The sequence below is a fragment of the Centrocercus urophasianus genome, unplaced genomic scaffold (genome assembly GCF_019232065.1).
Source record: "Centrocercus urophasianus isolate 14NV4802_14NV808 unplaced genomic scaffold, USGS_Curo_1.0 seq_13, whole genome shotgun sequence".
Taxonomy (NCBI): domain Eukaryota; kingdom Metazoa; phylum Chordata; class Aves; order Galliformes; family Phasianidae; genus Centrocercus; species Centrocercus urophasianus.
Genome location: NW_024884475.1, coordinates 4,913,641 through 4,937,689, shown reverse-complemented (window position 1 = coordinate 4,937,689; position 24,049 = coordinate 4,913,641). Strand labels below are relative to the sequence as shown.

General features: G+C 44.0%; 1 protein-coding gene across 3 annotated transcripts in view; it reads right to left on the bottom strand.

Annotated features, from left to right (window-relative positions):
• Window positions 1-24,049, bottom strand: part of REEP1 (receptor accessory protein 1) — a 59,872-nt gene that overhangs the window by 25,581 nt on the left and 10,242 nt on the right. For all 3 annotated transcript variants that reach the window (XR_006167803.1, XR_006167804.1, XM_042812724.1), the window contains exons 2-5: window positions 10,219-10,291; window positions 7,284-7,360; window positions 5,275-5,395; window positions 3,564-3,677 (exon numbers count right to left, since the gene is read on the bottom strand). Coding sequence is in view for 1 of the 3 variants with exons in the window: in XM_042812724.1 (XP_042668658.1) it covers window positions 3,564-3,677; window positions 5,275-5,395; window positions 7,284-7,360; window positions 10,219-10,291 (385 nt within the window). In the remaining 2 variants the exon portion in view is untranslated. The remainder of the gene's footprint in view (window positions 1-3,563; window positions 3,678-5,274; window positions 5,396-7,283; window positions 7,361-10,218; window positions 10,292-24,049) is intronic.

Here is a 24,049-nt window from a genome sequence, read left to right as displayed (position 1 = left end):
AGAAGGGGTAATAAACCCAGCTATGTAATGCCCTGTCTGCTTAGAGAGCATCAAAAATAGACTCTACTCAGAGAGAGAAAACACCCAAGTGAGCCAGCTGGGCAGGCTCAGGGTACTTGGGACACTGACAGCTCCTCGGCCTGTAAAATGAACTGGCACAGGTTTGTGCCAACATTAGCACAACTGTGGCTTCAAAACAAAACAGAGCCGTGGAGGGGAGCAGGAGGAGGGAGAGAGGGAAGCTTGTACTTGGCTAAGAAAGATAGAAAGGGGAAAGAGGTCAGGGAACAGAGATAAGCAAGGTGTGTGGCTGTGCTCAGCTTGCAGCTTCTTAGCCTATGAGAAACATCTAAGTAGCAGCCTGTCAGACACAAAGCATAATCAGAGAGGCAGCAATACTGTGCTGTGTTGTTTGATTAAAAAAAAAACAAAAAAAAGAACGATGGGCTTCACACAGAGATCACAAAAGAGAAGAGATCGTGATGGATCCGGACCACTGGGAGCACAAGATGTCCCACACCATGGGACAAAGACAGGAATGGACAGGGCTGTGCACAGTGGGAGACAGATCTCCAAGTACAGGAGGCTTTAGACTGAAGCTAATTTACTGAAAAACAAGTCTAGATGGAGCACACTTTTAACCTAGCATCTCGCTGTGTATTTGCCAGCAGAAGGTTCCCACTGCAATGTCTGAGGGTCTATTTCTTAATAGGAAATCTTGTTTTCCTCATCCTTTAAACCAAGTGAAGAAGAAAAGAAGAGCAATCCTCCCATTTGCTGGTAAAAGCCCGGTTTTCCATGGCACCTGCAGGTGCTCAATAGCTCTGAATAGACGGCCACCTCTGTAGGTCACAGTTTTAACAGACCTGGTAAAGGCTGAAACCCAATAAGCCTCTTCAGAGCTCACTTTCCAATCTACACTCAACTCTTATCTCAGGCAAGCTGGATACCCTTAAACTCTGGCATAGGGAAAGTCAGGATAAGGCTCAGAACTACTATTCTCTTTTCTCTTCCCTGGAAACTTTCCTCTGAGGACAGCACTGCAGTTTGGTTTGGCATCTGTCAGCTCAAAGTGTTTTCTAGATAAATAATCACTTAAACTTCACTCACACAGGATAATCTGCCTCTGTTATACCTCCTTCTCAAGTGTGCCAGTGAGGGTGCTGACATACATTTAACAGCGGCTGAAAACCAGGACAACAGAAGCTGTCACCATCGTTCAGCTCTTGGAAACCATTCCCCCTGCAGCAGGGATAGCTAAATAGGAACACGACCACACCTGAGCCACTGCACCTCACATCCTGAATACTGGAGGCACCGCAGCTCAGCCCTCCTACAGTGGAACACATCAGGCTGAAAATCACAGTCACAACCATTCAACTTTCCCCTGCCCAAAATTTCAGGCTGAGAAGGGCAGGGACAGAAACTGCCTCAACCACTCCCAACTACTGTACCATGAAAGAGTAAAGGTATTAAGGGTGCGGTTCCATGAGCAGCACAGCTGAACCATCTCCTACTCGCAACCAGGAAGGGAAGGTCTTGTTTTTATCTCCTCCACCCATACTCCTCATGATGCACTTCTGTCCCTCCCCTTGCGTTGGCTCCAGCACTCATGGGACACGCTTGTGGACTCCTCCACTTGATAAGAAAAATGGTGCTGCCTTTCTTTCTCCTTATGAATTTGCACTGAAATGGATTAGAGCTAATGCAAAGACCCAAACAGCTGGTGCAGAGAAACCCAACAGGAGTGGGAGCAGCACCCCCATTTTGGAAAAGGAGGGCTGTTAGATCACCTTACTCTGTCTGCTGAAACTGCACCCTGAGGAGCACAGAAGCAAGCAACTTGCCAGGGCTACATGCTGAAGTGGTGAAGAAGTCAGGAATCACATTTTTCCTCAAGTATGCCGTAACTTAAATCTCAAGGTTGAATGAAAGGAATGAATGTTCCTTGCATTATTGTATAAATCAATCAATCCGATGACTACCTCTCCATCCTATTAACAGAACACTTCCCTATCCCCAGAGAAACATGCAGGAAAGACTCTCTTGGTCCAGCACAGGAAGCAATATTTTAACTGTTTACTCTCAAGTCTGACTGGCAGATGTTCCATACAGCAGTACCACAGAAGTCACAGCACATGTTGGTTTCTTCCAGCAATGAAAATGAAGCTTCATTATCTGAAACAAAGCAGTACTTTCCTCGTCTTCTCCATTCTGCCTGGTTTCCTGCTGCCACTAGAGCTGTATTTCAAGGCAGTGAGAATCTTAAGAGCAGCAGAGCAGTGTACCAGTAGAACAGAGCTGGGCTGACAGCCATAGTCTGCCCAATGCTTGGCAGTGGAACAGGAGGTAATTTTTGGCCTTTTTTTGGAACAGTTTTTGTGTATCCTTGTCACTCTGTGTGTATATGACACATCTCAGGGGCTCACACTTACATAACATCTTCTTCAATTCCACTTGCTTAATGGCCTATACCATATTTGGCCTCCCAAGGATGAATTATTCATTTTTACAGGAGATAAGGCCAGGATATACTAAATGATGTGCCCAGGGTCATATGAAAAGCATTTGGCAGAGGAAAATAATTTCCTTCAACTCCCATTCATGCGTTTTTCCTAATGCCAGCATCCATCTTGCTCATATGTTTCCGTTACCCTTCTGTGAGAAACACTGTATTTGGCTGCATGAAAGCTGCATTTTTTAGACAAGTCTTGTTCCACAAGAGTATTGTTGCTATGCACATCTATCCTAAGCCGTGGTAATCCATTGCCATAGAGCAGAACCACAATACCCAGTTATCAAGTTCTCGCACCTTTCATGCAAAGAAAGAGATAACAGCTATTTTCTGGTCCTGGCTCTAAGCCAGGAACGGAGTACAGGACACACCTCCTCAGATAAGACCACTCCTCCAGCATCTACTCATTCCCCAAAAGCAACTAATGTCACTTCCCATTCACTCTCACATAAGCACTTCCCCAGAGAATTACACACCAGGTATGTTATGCATAAATCTGTCAGACAAATTTTCAGCCTTCCTGAACTTCTAGTCACAGGTACTTTCTGTTAGCATCTGGACTAGAGGTCACTAGACTTTTCAAGAATGCAGCACAAGAGATAATAAGCTGGGCCTTCCATTTCACCAGCAAGGTACTGACAAAAAACTACTTCCTAGCTAGGGTGCTGTGTTCATGTTAGCATCATTCATGCCCTCACTTTGATAGAGAGAACAAAGAGTGCAGGCTGTGATGAACAGCACTGCTAATGTTGTCACCAGGGTACTGAATGGCATGGAAAATAATAAAAAAAAAAGAGGCCTGCCTGAAGCAGACCCTAGTTTTCATGCTGCATTTACAACCTCATACAGGTTCTCTAAGCACCACATTTACTGTCTTCATCCCAAGAGGCACATCTGTGGCTGGTGAATAGGAAGCAGACTGGGAGGTATGATGAAAACCAGTGAGAGAATCCCTACCCCTGGTATGTCTCCCCCTCCACACCGTGGCTGTAGGTGGCAATGGATGTGGATGAGATGCTAATATCACCATCCTGACCCCCACCTTTACCTTGGAAGCTGCCATGACAGCTGCTGTGGCCGCGACGTTCAGGCCCCGCTTCCCAAAGTGCACGAGGGCATCGTAGCTCCGGTCTTTCGCCTGGACGAGGCAGTCATCGATCTCCTGTCACAGCAGACAATAAAACAAACAAAAAAAACCCCAAAAGAGTGATAAGTTCAGCGTTCCCAGCCTCAAACTTGGCAAACTTTGTGGAAGTAGACGTGCTCCCTTTCCCCTGTACTTCAGTGGAGAAGTTCATTTGCAAATGGGGAAGATTTGCAGGGGAGCAGTAGTCAGCTAGTAGTCAATAGTCAGCTAGTCAGTAGGGAGTCAGCTTTTGGGATCTCTTTATTCCATGAATGGAAGACTGAGATCCAAATTTGGAACATACTTGCACAGAGCAACCACCATGATAGGCGCTGGAAGCAAGGCAGACACATCTACCTGGAAAGAATGTGTCAGAAGCCATTGGCAGTCTATGTCTAAAGTCTAAAGACAAACTGGACTGCTGCGTAGTGAAAAAGAAATGGCAGCATGATGCTGGTCAGCTGCAGTTCTACTGCCCTGGGTCCAGTACTGGTCCTCTCAAAAGTATCTGAGGTATCTGTGCATATCACTGCAGTGTCCATCTCCAAAATGCCCATGGAACTTATAGGCCTAAAGGGTCTGGATTTTAACACTGCACAATATGCAGGGAAAGTTCCTGTCCTTGTGCTCTCTTCCCCCAGGACACAGGGACTTAGACGATAACGGATGACAACAACTTCCAGCAATTAGCTACTGGATATACTGGGTTAGTAGGAGCTGGAGACTGTAGGAAGCTGTTGGGTTCTTAGTGATTCCTGTTCTCATTCCAGATGAGAGGTGGTAACCCAAAATGCATTAGCACTACTTGTGAGAAGCATAAACAAAATTTCCCAGGAAACAAAAAGGGAACTGATCCTCACTGTTTCCCTTGGACAGGACTGAGACACAATTGTTCATGCACTGCCTCTGGCTTAAATAGAGATCTTTCACTGCCATGGCTGGCAACGTGGGAAACAGTTATTCACTTCTTAGTAGCTTGTATGTTGATATGTGACTGATAGCTATTCTTAGCCCACGTATTCATACAAGCCAGATGGATCTGCCTGACAATGTCCCATTCACAGCCATGGTAGTCTCCCAGGCAGGCAAGCAATTCAAGCTATAATGTCTCCTCTGAAATTAACATCATAAACTTCAGCAGGACATTTCTTAGCCGAGACCTCAACACGCTACATGTCTTCAACATTCTGCACCTCTCCCAGTCAGGCAAGTGCTTGCTACGCCCCTTTCAGACAGGTTGGACTATTTGTCTCATTGCTGCACAGAGCTGGGTACGAAGTTAAGGAGCCCTGGCTGTCAGACCATGATTCTCTAATCATTACATCCAGCCATAACACAGCACTCCAGCTATACTCAGCTAGTACGTGCAGAACAGCTCTGGAGGTATTATTATCCCCTCCCTCCCAACTTCTCAAGTGCACAAACATGAGCTAATATACATGAGTGAGCTGAACAGGTGCCAGTATTTAGAAAAACAACCACCACTAAAAAACAAAAACACATCAACCAAAAAGAGAGGATCAACTGACAAAGGAAGAAAATAAGGAAATCTCAGTCCTTCAATGAAAATGAGTGGTACTAAGACCATAGCAAACACAGAGTAAATCTGTTCCACCCAGGCACCTGTGATTACCTTTTCTTTTGAAGATAGAGTTGGGTGAACAAATTTCCTGTACAAGAGGCTGGAGCCTTTAGTGTATGGAGACAGCAGCCAAGCTACAAAAGCTATTTTGAGTTCATAGTAGAATGGAAACCTAGAAAAAAAAGAGCTATTAATGGCTACTCCCACTTTGGTGACTGCTCTTAATCAGACGCTCAGCATACTGGCTGGCTTTAAGGCTTCTGTTTACCAAAGAATCCAAAGACCAAAGACATTAACTTACCTGCACACACATTGCAACTAGGCATGTGTAAATCTTTACTCAAGTATCAGAGCTGTTATTTAATGGTCTGGAAAATGATGGTCTGTTGTGTGATAAGAGGAGCTGTGTGCACACAATGAGCACAAATGCTGCCTTAATTGCATTTACTGTCCTTATGAGTAAACAGCAAACCAACAAGTCAGTATATCATCAATATACTTATGCATCTTTCATCTCTTTGCTTTTCTTTGCCTTTCTGCCCTGGTTTCAGCTGGAATAGAGTTAATTTCCCTTCAAAGTAGCTGGCAGGGTGCCATTTTGGATATATGATGAAAATACTGCTATTAACATACCAACATTTTAGCTGTTCCCGAGCAGTTCTTACACTGAATCAAGTACTTTTCTGCATCTTTTCTCTGCTGACCCACATGACCAAAGAAATGTTTCATATTATATGTCATAATGCTCAGCAATTAAACTGCAGGAGGTTACTTGGAGACTCATTGAGCTGGTGGTGAGCAACCACTGTGAATCACTTCGGCATTTTTATTCTTTTAATCTTTTTTTCCTTCTTCTTTCTTCTTAAATAGCCCTTGTCCCAGCTTACAAGTTCTTGCACTTTTATGCCTTCTGATTCCCCCCTTGGCCATCACCAAGCCAGTTGGGCTGTACAGCATTTAGGGTCCCTGAGATGGTCTGTGCCCTGAGATACTGTGAGCACGGATCTGGCAAATTGATCTTCCACCTCACTGAGGCTCTCTGCAGCATACTTGATTTCATAGGCTCTGTGGAAATGACGAGCCCTGCGCTATTCCTACAGGGAGATCCAAATAGCACATCCTCCAAAAGAAAACAACATGGAAATCCCTCCAGATGAGGACAGTGAAAGTAGATTTGCATGCAAATTAGATAAAGAGACAATAAAGTCTTTTATCTCCTCTTCAACAGATCTGACATGCTGACAAATAACCCGACTCCCTTTGTCTGGAGGACCCACTAGAGGCATGCAATCTTAAGAGGTCAGGGCCGTGCTCTATAGTTAAATCTTCAGTCTCAAGTCTATCGAACTCACTGGTATTCACTACTTAAGAAGAAGCCGTAATAAAACGGGCAAGAAATCAAGTATTTTCAAACTTGAGCATCCCAATTTAAATAATTGAATCTGATGATTAGGCATTCATGTACTCAAGCCCTGACAGCCTGCCAGGAATCCTTCCACTGGCACCAGTGAGCCTTCCACAGTTCAGACTGTCACTGTCCTCCATCAAACTGTAACTCCATTCCACCCAGGAAGAAATAGGCAAGATGTCTGAAGAAACATGACCCAGGCAGCAACCTAGAAACTAAGTTCTGTGCTGCAGGGCTGTTTCTGCCTGATCCACAGAGTCAGTGTAGTTAGCACAACTATCTAAGCCTAGAACTGTGCCTGTAGCTAAAGATACTATTTTTATGTGACAACCTCTGTAAGCATAGAAATCAGCTATCAGATGTGCATCTGACAGATATGCATCTGACAGAGCCCTATTTCTTACAGGCAGGGGACAGAGACTCCTGTGGTGATTTCTTATTGAGATACCACTGAGCAGTTCTTCTCTCTTCCTTTCCTTACGACAGCACTGAGAAAGGAAGCGTGGCTCCTCCACACTAAACATCCCTATGCATCTGAAGGTGCTAATCCTGTATTCAAGAGAGCGCACACTTGGGCCCTGTTATTTCCCCTACAGACATTTTGATTTTATTTCCATTTCAGTTCAACAGTCTGTTCTCAACTGATGCTCACCAACAAAGAAAGATATCCGTGAACGTCTCTGCTGTCGTGAAGAGCGCAAATATTATCCAGTACATCATCCATTTGACCTGGTAAAAGAAAGCAGTAGCTTTCAGCAACAGGCATTTTCCCCCCAAGAGCTCAAGTAATCTCATACAGGCACGTGTGCAGAGACTCTCATTGAAAAAAGGCTTTCCCCACTTACATATTGAACAATCAGTAACAACTTGAAGATGCCAGGACTCCCCCCCACCTCAGTACATAGCACACAGCAGATTTCCACACAAACCCTCAAGGAAGGAAGGATCTAGAGTTGGTGTAGGGACAAGGAGGACAGCTTGATTTGCCATTCCCATGGGGGAAGCTCTACTGGCCAGGAAAGGGCCACAGCCTTATCACAGGGTATTAAAATTTTCATTTGGCTCATCTTGGTAGACAAGGTTAATACTAGGGTGGGGACGGAATTGCAATTAAGACAAAATGTACTTACATAATACATACAGGCAGGGGAAACTATTCAGGAAGAGACAGATAGGTAATGTGCAATGTGCAGTGACCCAGGGCTCAGGAACTGAGCTGAGTTAGCATGCATCAGCAACAGTGCCTGCCCACATACACCCCCTGAGCCCACTGCAGGGGCAAGGGCAAGTGAACTAGCTCACATTCCCTTCTGAGGGCTTAGGTGAGAGCATTTTACTTCACACTGGTTGCAAAAGCACGTGCTGTGCTGTCACTGTGCTTATCTATGGTAAATGCATTATGGACTGGTGGGTGTTTTATGGAGTATCTCCTTTGAGGTGACAGTGACAGACATGGAAGAAGTCCCATGGGGAACTGAGATTTGGTCAGGGAAACTGTAGTGTCTCAAGCAATTCACAAATCTGTGGGGTTTTGTCAGTGATCAATAAACGTATCTAAAAGGCACAGCTAAGCCATTCTGATGTGTGTGGTATTGGCTCTTCTTGGGCTGAAGAGAAATACCATTACCTGCCACTTGCCACCAGCACCTCCAGTAACATTTATCAAGCAATGAGGAATAATTTCCAAGCACTGGAGGTGAGAAGGCAACTTTTTGCTCTCTCTCAATACTGTTTTTTTTTTCCCAAAGACAAACTGTAAAACTGAAAGCTCAAAAAGCTTTAGGAATCTGCACCTCCAAATTAAAAAGCATGGCATAGGTATAGATAGATGAGTTGGAGGTGTTATTTAGGGCTGCAACAGAATGAGGGAAGGCCGCAAAGAAGGCAGCACAAGAGGGACATCCACACCTGGTGCTGCAGTGGGAAGAACGGTGGAGGTGCCAATAAGGCTGAAACTCACCAGCTCGAAATGCCTTGCTCCATCCTCTCCCCAGTGAAGCGGGGACAGAGCCTGTAGTGCTCCTCCATCTGCCCACAAGTACTGAAATTATCCCCCTGAGCACCAGGTGCCCAGCTGTGCTCCCCCAGCACTTAGATTTGTTCTTATACTTAGTGTAAAGTGCCACTGCTACAGGCATGGGAGGACTGCCTTCCCAAGGCAGCTTCTGCCAGACTTTTTACCTAACTGCAGCTCGCTCAGAGCCTCGCTGCTAGCACAGTTCTGTCAGTTAGCCATTACTGCCAGCAAAAATTCTAAACATAAACCAAGATCTGGTGGGGATGGACCTCAAGCAGCCTCAAACAACATTTATCAAAATGACTATTACTGAGAAGAACAAAAATAAACTACGGTGATATAATTTTAGACCAGTACGTGAAGGGTTGTGTCAGTGTAAACAGCTTTTTTTTTTTTGTAATTAAACCCCTAACTACCATATCTCTACAACTGGTGTGATACACTGAAAAACAACGTTAAGTGCAGAGCAGCTGTTTCCACATTTGGGTCATGACCCCACATCTGATGCGAGTCCCTCTTTCACAACTGAATTTCTAATAGGAATTGAAGAATCAACTAAAAAAAAAAATCCAGAAAAAAAGATGGAAGTGCAATTTATCAGTGGTAGACACTGATGGGCTGCTACTATCCACCAGCACCTCCAAGCAAGGGGTACACAAACCTTGAGAATCAGCACAGCAGTGCAAGGGTTGAAAGGCAACACCTGATGTGTTCCATAACAATTTTCTTAAAATATCCACAACCATTATCTAATGGAGATGATAAAGGGAAAAAATCTAAGCAGCCACTGTGAGCCTCAGTTTGAGCTTGCTCAAAGGACTTAATAGGATAGCCATCAAGGCTGCAACCCAGAGGAGAAAACAGCCTTGTCATCCTTGAGATGCTGAGAGGATTGAAGAGGCAAGATCAGGAGGCTGAGCTGGGTTCAGCAAACTTAACAGAGCTTACGTTGTGCAGGGCACTATAAATCCTACAGGACCCCACAGCGTCCAAGTGGTTTCAATTCTCCCACATTTCACTTTCCCTAATGGGCCCATCTCTGTTTAGAAACTGGGTCCATGAAGGTATTTGTCAGTAAAAGACAAAATAGCACAGCCAGTTGCCAGATCTGTCTGTAAATAGGTCACTCCATAAGGAATGATGTTTCTACCCACGTCTCTGTGGATTCAGTCGCAGGCTCTTCAAGTTGCCTCTTCTGATCCTTGTTTAGAATGAGCAGCCAAAGCTTCAAGGCTTTTTGAAAAGGCTTTGATTTAGGCTGCTCTTCAGAAACAAAGGAAAGCATGCAAGGCTCTGGGTGCCAAACACCTTTTAAGTCTGTTGTATATAGCTCACAGAACCAGAGGAATAGCATGCATTTGTCAAAGGGCAGGCTGGCTCTGCAGGGGAGCCAGAAGCAGGAACTTAAGTTGTCTTATCTGAGACTTGTGCCTAGCACTCAGCCAGTCCACCTTCAGGGCAGACATCCCCTTGTCCTGCTGTATGAGAATACAGGTGACACCTTTATAACCTGGTGAGGAGCAATTTTAGGAAACAATCCTGCAACACAGCCATAAATCTTGTTACTCACATATTCTTTGATGTCCTTCGATTTCACGGCTTTGTAAGAATAATATGCTGGGTAAAGAGTGCCAAATATAAGCCTGGAAAACAAACAAACAAATCTATTTAATTTCCTGTCACAGAGAAGTATTAATATTTTTCACTTGTTATATCTATTTCTTGCACAAGCAAAAATATTAGGATCTGATTTAAGCTTGAGTGCACCAAGTCCAGTACAGGACTGATTTTATACCATTGCATTCAGAGAAATCATTGCCATCCGTGTAATTCAGGTATTCAGTTTGTCTTTCCTTTCAGAATGGTTTTCATAGCTGTACATTATGAGTTACACAACAAAAGATGACTACGCCTTAAAAAGGAAATGAAATACCTGATTTCAAAATAATCCAGTGTAACACCAGGGATATATGAGTATGGTTTTCAGAGGCAGGACAAAATGAGAATAATTTATCTCAAATCCCTTCCACCTTCATTCAAAACTCTGACAAGCTGATAGAAGGCAAGCAGCATCCAAGGGTTCAAATCTGAGGGTTTGAATGCTGCAGCCTTATCCTATATTAAATCTGCCAAAGGAAGAGTCCTATGCTGCTCTGTGAAGTCCACTTGGGCTCATCGTACAAGAAAGAATTTGCCCAACCAGATACGTCAATGGGATCTGCCCTAAAAATTCCAGACCTCCTCTCTTTCAGACAGCTTCCTTCCAGCTCTAAGTCTGAAAAGAGGCAGCGTTGAGGTTTCGTGTAAGAAAGAAATAAGGATTCTTAACTTAAAAATAACACCATGTAGAAAAAAAAAGAACAACATTGAGAAATTTCTGTACCATCTCCTGTCTGCATTGCTGCCTGGCTGCTTATTCACTTAGATTATTCTGGACATAGGCATAGGCTTGTCAAAACCACTTTGCCCTGCCCAGGTTTCAGTTTTATTTAATGCAGCAGGATGATGCTGCAAAGTCTGAATTTAATAGACTGCAGGGGAATGCTTATTGCCTTGCAGATACCTTTCTTTCCATTGGAGCTTTTGTTTTAAATTCATACATCCCATTCTGCTGCTCTTGGGAGTGGAAATGATCAATGCCTCCATTCCTAATTGTGGAGCCACATGGACCTGCAGTGGTCTTTTCCACTCTGCCAGCAGCATTTGTTGTGCCGTGGGACTCATAATTACAGTCGAGTCCATTAAATGCATACGACATTAAAAATTAACACTCTGGGATATGGTGCAGCATTGTACTTCCCGTAGCTCAAGAAGGTATTTGTGAAGAAATTAAGTGAGCCAGCACACATCTTGATTTCCAGAGCAGTGACCGAAGACAATCTGCCCACTATTCAGCATGCTTACTGTAGCATAGCTTAGCAAAACCCAAAGCACAAAGCAGACTTCAGAAAAGCAGCTAGTAAATGAGAAGAGTCAGTATTTTACAGAGGCTTCAAAAGGCTCGGCTGGAAACAGCCAGCTCAGAGCCTATTTCACACCCACAGGGGCTGTGCTGGATGCAGGATTAGCTAGGAGTGCTTAGAAAGATTCTGGGAAATCAAATGCATTGTTCACCCTTGAAATATCTTAACAAACAGCAACACCAGTTAAGGCAAGGAAAAACACACAGACAATGGCTTGATCCTGTTCTCACTGAAGCTAGTAAGAAATATTCCCTTTGAGTTCAATGGCAGCAGCAGCTAAGCCAAAGAATTAGTGCTCACAAAAGAGCTTCACAATATTTCATAAAAACACATGAATCATATTTTCGGTTCCAGTTATAAAGAGTACCACATTTCTATCCTTCCTTCTCAGCTCAGGCAGGCTGCTCTCTCATGCTTTTATTTCCTGCAAATAATCACTGAATGATTGATATTCATTTCCTCAGTTTGTGCTGGTAGCAGACAGTGACTGGATGGTGAAGATGCAAATAGTTTACATGACCACTCGGACCAGTTGCAGACAATAAGCACTGGAAACAGTTCCTGCAAGGGAAGGAAACTGTGCAATGCTTTTGCATATGCAAAGGACTGTTAATGAGATGATGCGCTCTGCCTAAATTGGAGATTGAGAGTTTTACTGATTTGCTTTGTAGCATGCTGTGTGCATATATGGACATTTATAACTGTTGTGGTTTACCAGACTGAAAGCTATTTTAAGGAATGTTGGATCCCAGCCTGCCATTGCTGTAGCTTACTGTGTGGCTTGGAGGCTCTCTGTGTACACCATACAAACTGAAGATAAAAGGCATTTGGGTATTTCTGTAAACTGCACTCGGAGTTATGGAGACAAACACCTGCCCCGGGCTTCTTCCAGCATCTCTTGAGGTTACTGGCTTCACTGGGCTTTGGATCAGGCTGGAGTACAACTGATCTAACACAGGTCAATTCCACAGCTCCTCTCCCTGCTGAAGACAATACTTCTCTCTTCCCCATCATCCAAGTTTCCCATGCAACGTAGTTATTTTCTGCCATCCTCATACTCAAACCACTGCCAAATTGTTCCTTCTCTACAGTAACCACAAAGACAAGTTTGATTCTCGGTCACTCTGCCCAAACCACCAAGTCATTCCTTGTCCAAGTCTTCCTTGTGTGCTTTGCTGATCTTCACACCTCACCCAAATGAACCAGTGCTAAAAACTCTTCCTCACCTCATGCACACAGGTCACCCTTGCTGACCAAACTGAAGTAATATTCTTACCTTCTCCTTCCAGTGCCTGAAAAATGTTGCTCCTACCCACTGATGGTTTTTTAACATATCCCACCTCAGTCCTTCCTCTCCTGTAGTGACTGGAGATGAATGCAGAGCAAACAGCTTCTTACTCTGCTCTTCTTTCAATGTCTTCTCCCACACCCCAGATACTCTTGTGCATACTCTTGTGCTCCTTCCTTCTCCACTGCATAGAATCATAGAATCCTTAGAGTTGGAAGGATCCTTTAAAGGCCATCTAGTCCAACGTCCCTGCAATGAACAGGGACATCCACAGCTAGATGAGGGTGCTCAGAGCCTGATCCAGCCTGGTCTTGAAAGTCTCCAGGGATGGGGCGTCCACCACATCACTGGGCAGCCTGTACCAGTGCCTCTCTGGCACAGACCCAGTGCCTGCTGCCGCACGCCAGGTGGCAAGGCAAAATCTGTGGCCTACCTGCAGAGTTAGCACAGCAGCTTTTACCTCCTGGCAGACAGTGCTGTGAGCTGCTCCCTTGTCCAGCAATTGGTGTGTTTGGCCTAAAGAAGAGGAGGCTGAAGGGAGGCCTCTTGGCAGCTACAGCTCCTCACAGGGAGCTCTGCAACAGCATGGAGCTGTCAGGGGAGGAGCAGCTGGGGGTTATGGAAAGGGTCTGCACCAAGGGTGGTGAGCATGGAACGGGCTGCCAGGGCAGTGGGCCTGGCCCCAAATTGCCAGAGTTTAAGAAGCATTTGGACAACACTCTCAGCCACAGGGTTTGGATTTTGGGTAGCCTTGTGTGGAGCCAGCAGTTGGACTCCGTGATCTTTGTGGGACCCTTCCAAGTTGGGAAGTATTATGATTCTGTGAGGTGATTTTGATAAATAATGTAAAAAAACTTGGTATGTGAGACCTCTCTGACCTCTAGTTTGGCTGAAATTGCTTTACGGATCCAAGTTAGAAGCAGATGAAAAATAGACTGCTTAAGCCTCATTTCCTTAGGAAACCAGGCTACAAATACAGAGTCAGCCTCTCTTCTCCACCCATTTCCATCTTTCATGCCTCTTTTGAATGAGCTGTGTACCCTAGGAAGCCTTAGCTCTTTATCTTCTATGCAACAAACAGAAGCAGACATCCTTCAACTTCACGTAGCAGTTGTTACATAGAAGGTACAGAGATCTGTCTCTGAAGTCTGGGATAAAACAGATGCAAATCTTCAGGGTATAAGAAAAGTCAAGGAAATTGTGATATTCATCAGTGAAAAAGGAAAAGTTCCCTTGCTACACTAAACAAATAACCACAACAGCCTAACAACTTGCAGTGCTCCATGCTGGAAGTCTCCATCGATTACAGTGGCCTTGAAAAAGGACAAAGCAGGAGCTGTAAAGAAATCACTGAAGAGTCAGCTAATTGTGCAACAGAAGGCAAAAATCTAAGTAAAAGGTTAGTCTGCCTGAGGAGCAAGATAAAGATTAATGCTGAAAGTCTTATAATCCTATTAGGCACATCAGCAGCAGTCCCAGTCTGGACTGCTACATGCACTTCTGGCCATTCTTTATCAAAAGAGATACAGCAGATGAAGGAGAAAGGAAAAGGGCAAAGAATACGTATGGAAGTACACTGAGGAAGATCCATAAGAGCAATTGTGCCACCATTGTTTCTCTGACAGCAAAGACAGTGGTCAAAATAATGAAGCACCAAAACAGCCGAAGAGCATAGAAAAGACAAAGCAAGTGCCCTCCTGCTCCTGATGCAGCTTAAGTGGACGCTCAACTAAATCAAGAGAACTAAGTCAAAAAAGAAGGGGGGAGAAACTCAATTACCATGAGTTAATCTGTGGAACTGACTATTTGTATTTATTTATTCAATTAATTACAGTACTTAGGATGGGGGTTTGGATTTTGTTTTCATTATTTAAGTTCACCACTAAATGACACAGGAAGGGATGAAGTTTCCCATGCTGTAGGGTTTCCTGTTGGTTCCTCTTTAGCAACCTCTGTCATATAGCAGGGAAGCAGCTGCACCATCTCCAAACCTGCTTTTGTCTCCCCTTACCAGCAGAGCCACAGTCAGCCCTTGCTGTTATGTTCTTTGTATTCCTTCTCTGGATCTGCTAGTATTGTGGCCTGGCCTTCACAGAGCACAGGTTAACCAGCATAGGACAATTATCTTAAATCTTATCCCTCACTGCTCAGGGATCATAGCTGGGATGAAGACCTTGGATTGCTTAATTCTACATCTCGAGCTCTGAAGATGCTGTTTTCCTCATGAGGGACCTGATCCTATGGCCATCTGCATGTAACGTTAACTGTCACATTCAGTTACACATCACAGCAGCTCTCATGAAATAAATGGAAACATTCAGAGAATTCCATGAGAACTGACCAGGACTCAGAGGTAACCTCCAGAAATGCCTGCAAATTCATATTTTCTGAATGGCAACCTGCTCTTACAAGTGCACCAGCAATACACCATCCATATCCCAAGCCATCCAAGTTGTGTTCATCCTGTTACCATGCCATCCGTGGTCGGGCTGCCCAAACATTTAGAACATCGGAGCACTGCCACACAAATAGAACAGCCCTTCTTTTCCCCAAAATAACTAACATTTCCACATCATCAGCACACAGCAGCCAAGACAACAAATTTCTGTTCAAACACAGGGATGGACACATGTAGGAACTGCTGAAATATCTCCTATTTCCTCAACATGTTTGCTGGCTGGGAATCAACTCTTTGAAAAGGTTGATATGTGTAGGACGAGGGGAAATGGTTTCAGTTGAGGGAGGGGAGATTTAGACATCAGGGGGAAATTCTTTACCCGGAGAGTTGTGAGGTGCTGGAACAGCTGCCCAGAGAGGTTGTGGATGCCCCATCCTTGGAGGTGTTCAAGGCCAGGTTGGATGAGGCCCTGGGCAGCCTGGTTTAGCATTAAATGTGGAGGTTGGTGGCCCTGCATGTGGCAGGGGGTTGGAGATTCATGATCCTTGAGGTCCCTTCCAACCCTGGCCATTCTGTGATTCTGTGGCTAGTGTATGTTTCTTACACACTGTTGCCACATCAATGTTCCTTGCTGAAACTGTTGAGAAGAGTGCCAGTAGGTTAGGGTCCTTTATTATCAGTCCTAATTAATGTTCACACAGTGACACAGATCAAAAATAAACAGCACTGTCTTTGTACCAAAGGTGCTCAGTACAAATCCAACAGTTGTGAATGTGAAAATAAGCTATGCACAAGGGCAGGGATGAGGTTAATGTGGGTGACTTGCCAGGCCAACTCTGACTCCAAAATGGGACATGGGCAGAGGAAGCACCAGCTGCACATGGAAGGTTCCAGGCTGGTATTCCCTGAGAGATGGCACCAGCAAGCTCATTGCAGACATTTTGCAGCTGTCCTTCAGAGACTCCAGGAGTGCCACAAATGGTCCTCCTCCCTGTCCCAGGTGTCCCGAGGCACCAAGGGAACAGAAAGCAGGAGAATTAAGTGTCCCAGCCTGCAATACTCAGCTTCCCATCCAGATCCATGGCTGACATCTCTGCCAGGCTACTACAGAAGCCATCCACTCTCTCCAGCATGGCTGGTGAAACATAATCACTCCGTTTGGTGAAACTGCAGGGTAAAGGGATGCCAATTGTCCTTACAGCAGAAATAGTAGGAGCAAGGGCTGTCCTCAGTGCTTCTAAATTAAGCAGCCATGATCCTTCCCAGACAGAGCATACTCCTCTCCATATTTTTACCCCCTCAGCCAGGGCACTCCTCAGATGGGAGCTGGGAGAGGGCCAGGCACACATAGGCTATGAACTGGGAGTGAGTGGCAAGCAGAGGAAGAAGCCTTGGCATTATACTTGCTCCCTGTGAGACCCCACATCAAGACGTGTCAAAAGAAGGCAAATGTGGTTCCCTTTTCCCTGCTCCTCTACTTCCTGTTACATGCAGAAGACAGAAATGCAAAAATCATAGAATCATAGAATCATAGAATCACCAAGGTTGGAAAAGACCTAAAAGATCACCCAGTCCAACCGTTCACCTATTCCCAATAGCTCCTACTAAACCATGTAACCAAACCAAATAACAACACTGCAGATGGACAGACCTTGTAAAACGCTAGGATCATTAAGATAATGCACTTAACATCTGCTCTTCCTAAAACCACAAGCAGTGAAGTGTCTCACAGTGCTGATACGGATATATCTACAACCTCAGATGTCATATTTAAAACCCAACCAAAATTAAGAAGGTGCTTTCCTCTTCCCAGTTGTTGTTCCAGGCTGCCTCCAAACTCAGGTGGAACTGCATTCATTTACATACACATTGACACTTCCAGGCTTTCTTTACAGTCCTTCAGGATAGAGAAGGTCCGCAGGACTGCCATAAAAATATCTCATGGCTCCGCAGCTATTTTAGGAAGCAAAATTTATTGCAGGTAAGTGTGTAACCAAGCTGCTCTGTTCTACTTTGTGCCTCCTTCAGTGCAGCTGCCTGGGCCCAGTGCAGATGGGCCACCAAAGCAATGCTGGAAGGAAGGATCTGTCCAGAGAGCATGCCAGGGTTGTACGGGGCCCTGACCCACGGGTGGGAAGCTGTGAGTTTGTAAGAACATTGTGCCTGGCGTAATGCATCAGTCTGTGAGCAGCTGCCTGCAAGAGATAGTGTTCTGTGGGCCTCGACGGCATTCACCTCATCACTGCTTCTCCTTTTCCAGTGCTGCAGCTCAGTAGGACCAGAGGAGAAAGCACTAAGCTCTGTCCCAGCCCTTGCACAGCCCACAAATGAAATAATTCATTAGAATGCAATACTGAGGGAAGTAAAATCTGCACCTTTTAGAGAAGGAAACATTCTCTGCTATGTGACCAGGTCTGGTCTTCACAGCTCCACCAAGGCAGTGCTCAGCATCTGTGCGCTGCTGATGTTTTCCCTACCCAGTACTGCCCCTGTGTTTCCTGCTCTGAGACCCCTGCCTTTTTCCAAGCCAAACAAATGGCAATTTGAAACCTAAATGGGAAGGGCTGTTTTTTCTGACTCTGTAGAGGGGGATGTTTATGTGGAAAAAAGCTTTTTTAGAAGCACTGACATTATATTCCAGAGATGACAGATGGTTTAAAATCTGTATTGTGAATTCACTTACAGATTTATGGTAGGCTCATTGGACAGAAAGGAAAAGAACAAGAACAAGAACTTAAGCAAACTCATTTTTAGGCTGAAAGGACTATATAATATGGACACACAGCAACAAAGAATCTCTGCATTATTTTCGTTTAAAACCACAACTGTGCTGCAAGTATTACTTTGGAGTTATTTTAACTGATGCTATGTGAATCAACTTTTAGCAAACTCAGTTACATGCAGGAATCCCAATTTAGAACATAACTGTACACTGTATCCTAAAACTCTGTTCAGGCCATGGAAGGTTTTCACCACCCAACCTTAAGTGCTGCCATGGAGAGAAATGCAAAAGCTCCTGTTTGTCTGTTCCTCCCTGAAAGGCAACTTTGGACTCCTAATCTTGGACTCATGGGACAGAAAAAAGGAATGACAAATTACATCCAACTATAGTTCATCAAATCAGCTGCAACACTATTTACTTAGAGTAATGTTGCTTAGAATTCCATAGACAGAAGTACATGATCAAGTGAAAGGAATATTTTAGCTGACCAACATAGTTAAAAAAGAAAACAAAAAATCAGAGGAAAAGGCCTCTTTGGCCCAAATACTCAGCTAAAACTCTGAAAAAATACTGATTTCACTTGGAAACAATCAATTCTGGGATACCAATGGTTCAATCCACTGATACAAATCCTCAGTGAATCACAGAATCATTAAGATTAGAAAAGCCCACTAGTCCAACCACTGATCCACCTCCACTATGCTCACTACCACATCCCTCAGTGCCACATCTCCACAGTTCTGGAACACCTCCAGGAATGGTGGCCACCTCCATGAGCAGCCCGTGCCAATACAATCAATGCTTAGAGTGCCAGGACTAACAGACCTCCACAAGTTCTGGAAAGAGCACGGAAAACCTTGGTTGGATCCCTACAGTAGCCCAGAAGAGCAGTTCAGCATGGAACATGTATCAGGTATGGTCACGGTAAGCTTGGTGTAAAACAGCCTGAAGAGAAAATCATTCTGCTGTCTGCACATTTCTATAAACATGATAGAAAATGAACAACAAACTCCTTCCATCAGCACAACCTTAATTTTTATCTCTCTCATGATTCTACAACATTAACCCAAAAAACTAGACCACCAAACATTTAGAGGGACCAGCCATACTGAAAACATGTGGACCCACACTGGACCTACCCACAATATTCCAGACCTGGGTATCCAACCTCTAGTTAAGTTTAAAAAATAAAATAAAACATCTTATTTCAATAACACATTTCAAACAAGGATTTCAAATGGCTTTATCAGTGACTTGAGAAGTAAAGCAGGTTGCACTTTCATTGATTATTTCATTGATTATTGATGTTTTATCTCTATTTTAAATGGTAGGGACAGTGACACTCACTTGAAAATATACAGGATATGGACAATGCCCAATTTTAAACTCTAGTTGTAAAGCAGCAGAGTAGGAAAAGAAGGCAAGATGATTCTACAGGTAACATCACAATCTTCAGACCACCTCGATCCCTTGGTTAGCAGAGGCATCAGAATGTCACATGCTATATTTAACAGCTGCAACATTGCAGGGAGTTCACGGGCCGTGCAAAACACACTTCTCTTCATGGCCCACAGACACAGACTGCTATTTCTACTGGCCACTAGAGCAACATTTCAAGGAAAGGCTGGGCACCTGCCCTTTTACCAGCATAATTTAAAACACAAGAAAATGAGATGCTGTCACACAGCTTTAAAAAGGCAGACTCCTAGTCTTTACTCATATGCATTCTGCAAGAATTTCTAGCGTGGATTTAATAGACTTCCTTCCTCTAGGGTCATTTCTCATTTCATTCATCCTTTTTAATCTTCCCATTTTATATGGATAATAACAGTATCTTAATGAAATGCATGGTGCACTGAGATAAACAAGGAGGGAGGGCTCCCCAGCTGCAGCTACACTGATACAGAGCAGCCTCCAGTCTAGCCCAGGCACAAAGCGAAGGAAATCTGAAGCAAACGAGCCTCTGTACTGAAGCCATGGGTCACTAACAAACAGGCAGAGCTGCTGACTACAACTCTGAATTCAGCTTCAACTACCAGCAAAATTATCTGCCTCTAATTAAAATAAATTGGAAGAAAAATGACCTTATGGTGGATAATCCTAAATCACAGCATTAGGATAGATGATAAAAAGCTGGGCTCTGCACACACAAAGGAGCACAGAGGCACTCCAACCCAGCCCCAGGACTGACACCCATCCACAAAGTCAATAGGAGAGGTTCTCCTGAGCATCCTACAGACCAAAACATTTTCTGCTATAGGGGTATGATACTTATTATGGGATGCATGGGCAGACAGCAGACTAAAGTTCACATCTGATAGGAAGGCATGCCAACATGAAGCTGCTCTGGCACTTTGTTCAGCCTTGTTTCACATCTTTCTTCTTCACATATCCGTTCACAATGGTCAAGATGTAAAATACCTACTGAATTCCTCCTGAATATAGGGAGCAGCCAACACTTGCCACCAAGGACCTTCATCATTAGCACTCACAGGAGAGTGGAAGAATGTCCTCCAGGGCCGACTCCAGAGGAACCAGGCTCCCCCAGCACCTTAGAAGCAGCAGAGATTTCCTGCAGGTGTATGTATTCAGTCTGTTTTCCTTAGTATCAACAAACAGCAGCTTAGATAGTAAAGACATCAACACCAAATCATTGTAAACGCTTGTCTTCCCCACACTTTCCCATCTGAGAAGAGCAAAACCCTTAAGTAGATGCCACTTAGTGTGTTATTTGTGTCCTTATATTAGGGAGACCCTAACTGGACACGTATTCAAGCCAGACACGGCCTCTCAGCTGCCAAACAGAGGGGAAAGATCACTGAATCTGCAGGCTAACTGTCTCACTAAACCAACCACATATCCAGATCAGAACCACGCAATACCCTTCCCTTCATCAGAGGTGCAGAACAGCTCTCTCACTCAATGACAAAGAGATTTGCCCTTGCTGTTTGGAGAACTGCCTTGCTCAGCTACACCACGTCCTTCACTTGGCAAGCAGCGCTCCCCCCAAGGAGCTAGCCAGGAGCCCTGCTGTGCCATTACCAGATGTGTCACCACAGCAGGACTCTCAAAATGCTCCTTTCTTAGCTACCTGTAAAACAAAATTTGACTCCCATTGGAAGTATGTAAAGAATAGCACCACCTTGTCTCAATTTGGGATTTAACACGGACCTGTCACCAATAGCCAAAGACAATTAAAAAGGCTGTGAGGGAGTTACAGTGAATATTCATGAACACTTCTTCCTTCCCCTTGCTTAGCCACATTTTGTGAGCCAGAAGAACTGCTGGATGTCCCCTTATCTCTACAGTCCCTTGTGTTATTTACTGTGCAGCATCACAATAAAAGGTAATGGTTTTATGGTAATGCTGTTGCATGATCCACTCTTGCATAAAGCCACTAGCACAGAGGTCAGCTTATTTACTTCTATGCCTACCTCCATAGCTGACCGCATGTATTTGCAGATAAAATTATACATACTTTCTCCATGTGGTTCCCAGCTCCAGCAAAAGAAAGGAAATTATCCATGCACACACCTAATAGCCATGCAACGCTCATTTTTAAAAGGGTCAGAGGCTGCAATGTCCAACAAAGCCTTGCTTGAGTAGAAACTCGATTTAATGGGTTTCTGTAAATTACAATCTCTGACACAATGTCTAAATTCTACCTTTAAAAGTTGGAGAGCTGTATTTTCTAGGGTAAGCAGTGGAATAGGCTCCCCAGGGAGGTGGCTGAGTCACCATCCCTGGATGTGCATAAAAACCGTTTGGATGTGGTGCTCAGGGACATGATTTAGCAGAGGGCTGTTCGGGTCGTGTGGTTGGGTTGTGGTTGGACTCAATGATCTTTAAGGTCTTTTCCAACCTGAGCAATTCTATGATTCTAATGTAGAAGAGTTTAATGAAACCAAGACTAAGACATACTCAGCATTTTCAAAGGGCTCACCTATGTCTGTAAGAGGACAAATACAATTCAAGAAGCTTTCACTTCTCTGCCTTATTAATTAAAAGAAACTTTACAGCACCACAGCTGGGTGTATAGCAGGATGCTACACACAGAAATATCAATGTATTTAAGTCTTCCTGTCCTCAAGTAGTTCTCAGAAAGCCTTGGGAAGTTCTTGATTGCTCATTTTCCAGACTGGTTTCCCAGAGGTTCAGCTGAGTATTCCCCCAGTTGGACACTGATCAAGCACTGCTGACATGCAGAGCTTACATCTGTCACTGAGCAGGATACAGTCACTCATTTGAGCTCGGAACATACAGCATACTGCATGGGTGAATGTCTCTTGCCTTATTACATCTCTTAGGAAGAGATATTACTGCATAGCCTTTAAAATAAACGTAGATCCCTCAGCAACGCTTCCACGTTGCCCAGAATCACAGCAAAGGTTGAAAGTTCCCGATTTACAATTCCCTTTGCAGGTGCATGCGACAGATATAACTCACACAGTTTGCACAGGAATCTAAAATATCTTTGTTCTTTGCTCAACAAAGAGAACAAAAGTATAAGAAATACTAGAATTCAGACGTGCTGATTCAGCACTCAGGGATGTTTCACAAGATGCAAGGCTTCTCTTCTGAACTCTGGAATCTCTAATCACTTCTCATTAATTTTCCTACATCATTCATTCCACTGCTTAATTCCTCTGATAAAAAGAAAGACATCAGCTTCTCACAGATCATTTTATTCCACTGAACATCTCCAGGTTTGGTACTTCTTGGTGAACATCTGATTTCTTCCTTTAATTCCTGGTATTTTCCTATCTTATCAACACTTCTCCCTAACGTTTAACAGCTCAGACACTTTGTTACAACAAGGACTCCAGATTTCAGTGTCTGTAGCGTTCAATAAATCAGCTTTGGGTGTCTCACAATAAGACAGAGGAAGGAGTCTCTTTCAGCTTCCACCCATATCCCTGACACTACGACTATTTAACTGCATTATGATTTATAAGTTTAACAACAATTAATTACACAGAGTTCAGGAAAGACTTCAGAACGAGGACCATTATCTACTGAAGCATCTCACAGTACAGCACTTCATACAGAGATCTTCAAGGGGAATTCATAGATTTTGGACAGAGAGAAAAAACCTTTAGAGCAGCTGAGACAACAAGCAGCTTTCAGAGATGATGAATATCTACAGGTTCCATCGATCTTGCTGGAAATTAAATGCTTTTCTCCACTGGAAATCAGCAGCTTGGTAACAGCCCAAGTAGAGTCAAACCTGGAAACAGAAGCTGCAGTTTCCAGGCTAAGTTTCTATGCTAGCTTTTATCACCTCCATCATCATACTTGGATGACCTCACTCTGTGAGCACCACTCAGTACTTCAGAACCGCCAATATTTAACATTTGTTCATTTAATCTCATCAGGTGAATTCTTGGAATTGATTACAGGAACATCTCTGTTCCAAATAAATTCTCAGACTTAATGGTTTCTCAGAAAAGAGCAGGCAAACAGTCTTGCAGTACTGGAGCACAAATCAGAGTGCACAGATATATATATGTACATATTATACAAGTCATGACTTCAAGCTCAATCTCATGATTTGGTGAAGGGTTTTGACTAAAGCTTTTTTAAACGCTGCAGACAGCAGGACTGCTGCCCAGCTATGCACTCTTTGTTCTGGCAGAAGATGTCACGTTGCCATTTGCATTCAATTTTGATCTCTCCCAGACTTCTCGTATCTCTCTGAATTCTGGGTTTTGGCTAAGAGCACTAGACATAAGAGCTATGAGCCACGGCACTGTTCTGTGCTGCATTTCCCAAACGCAAATGCACTCAGATGAGGGCCTGTGACACAAACATATCCTTACATGGGGAGGAAAACCTCTTAGTTGAGAGTTCGAATAAAAACAAAAAACAAAAACAGCGTATTGCACAACTCAGAGTGGTAAAGGTTTTGAATTTTCTCTTTCTTTTGGCTCAGTGACTTCACCTTCTTTCCCTTCTCACCTTCTCTTACACAACTTGCAGCTGGCAGCTACTCAAAATATAACATGAAATATAAACTGAGGCTTAGGAACC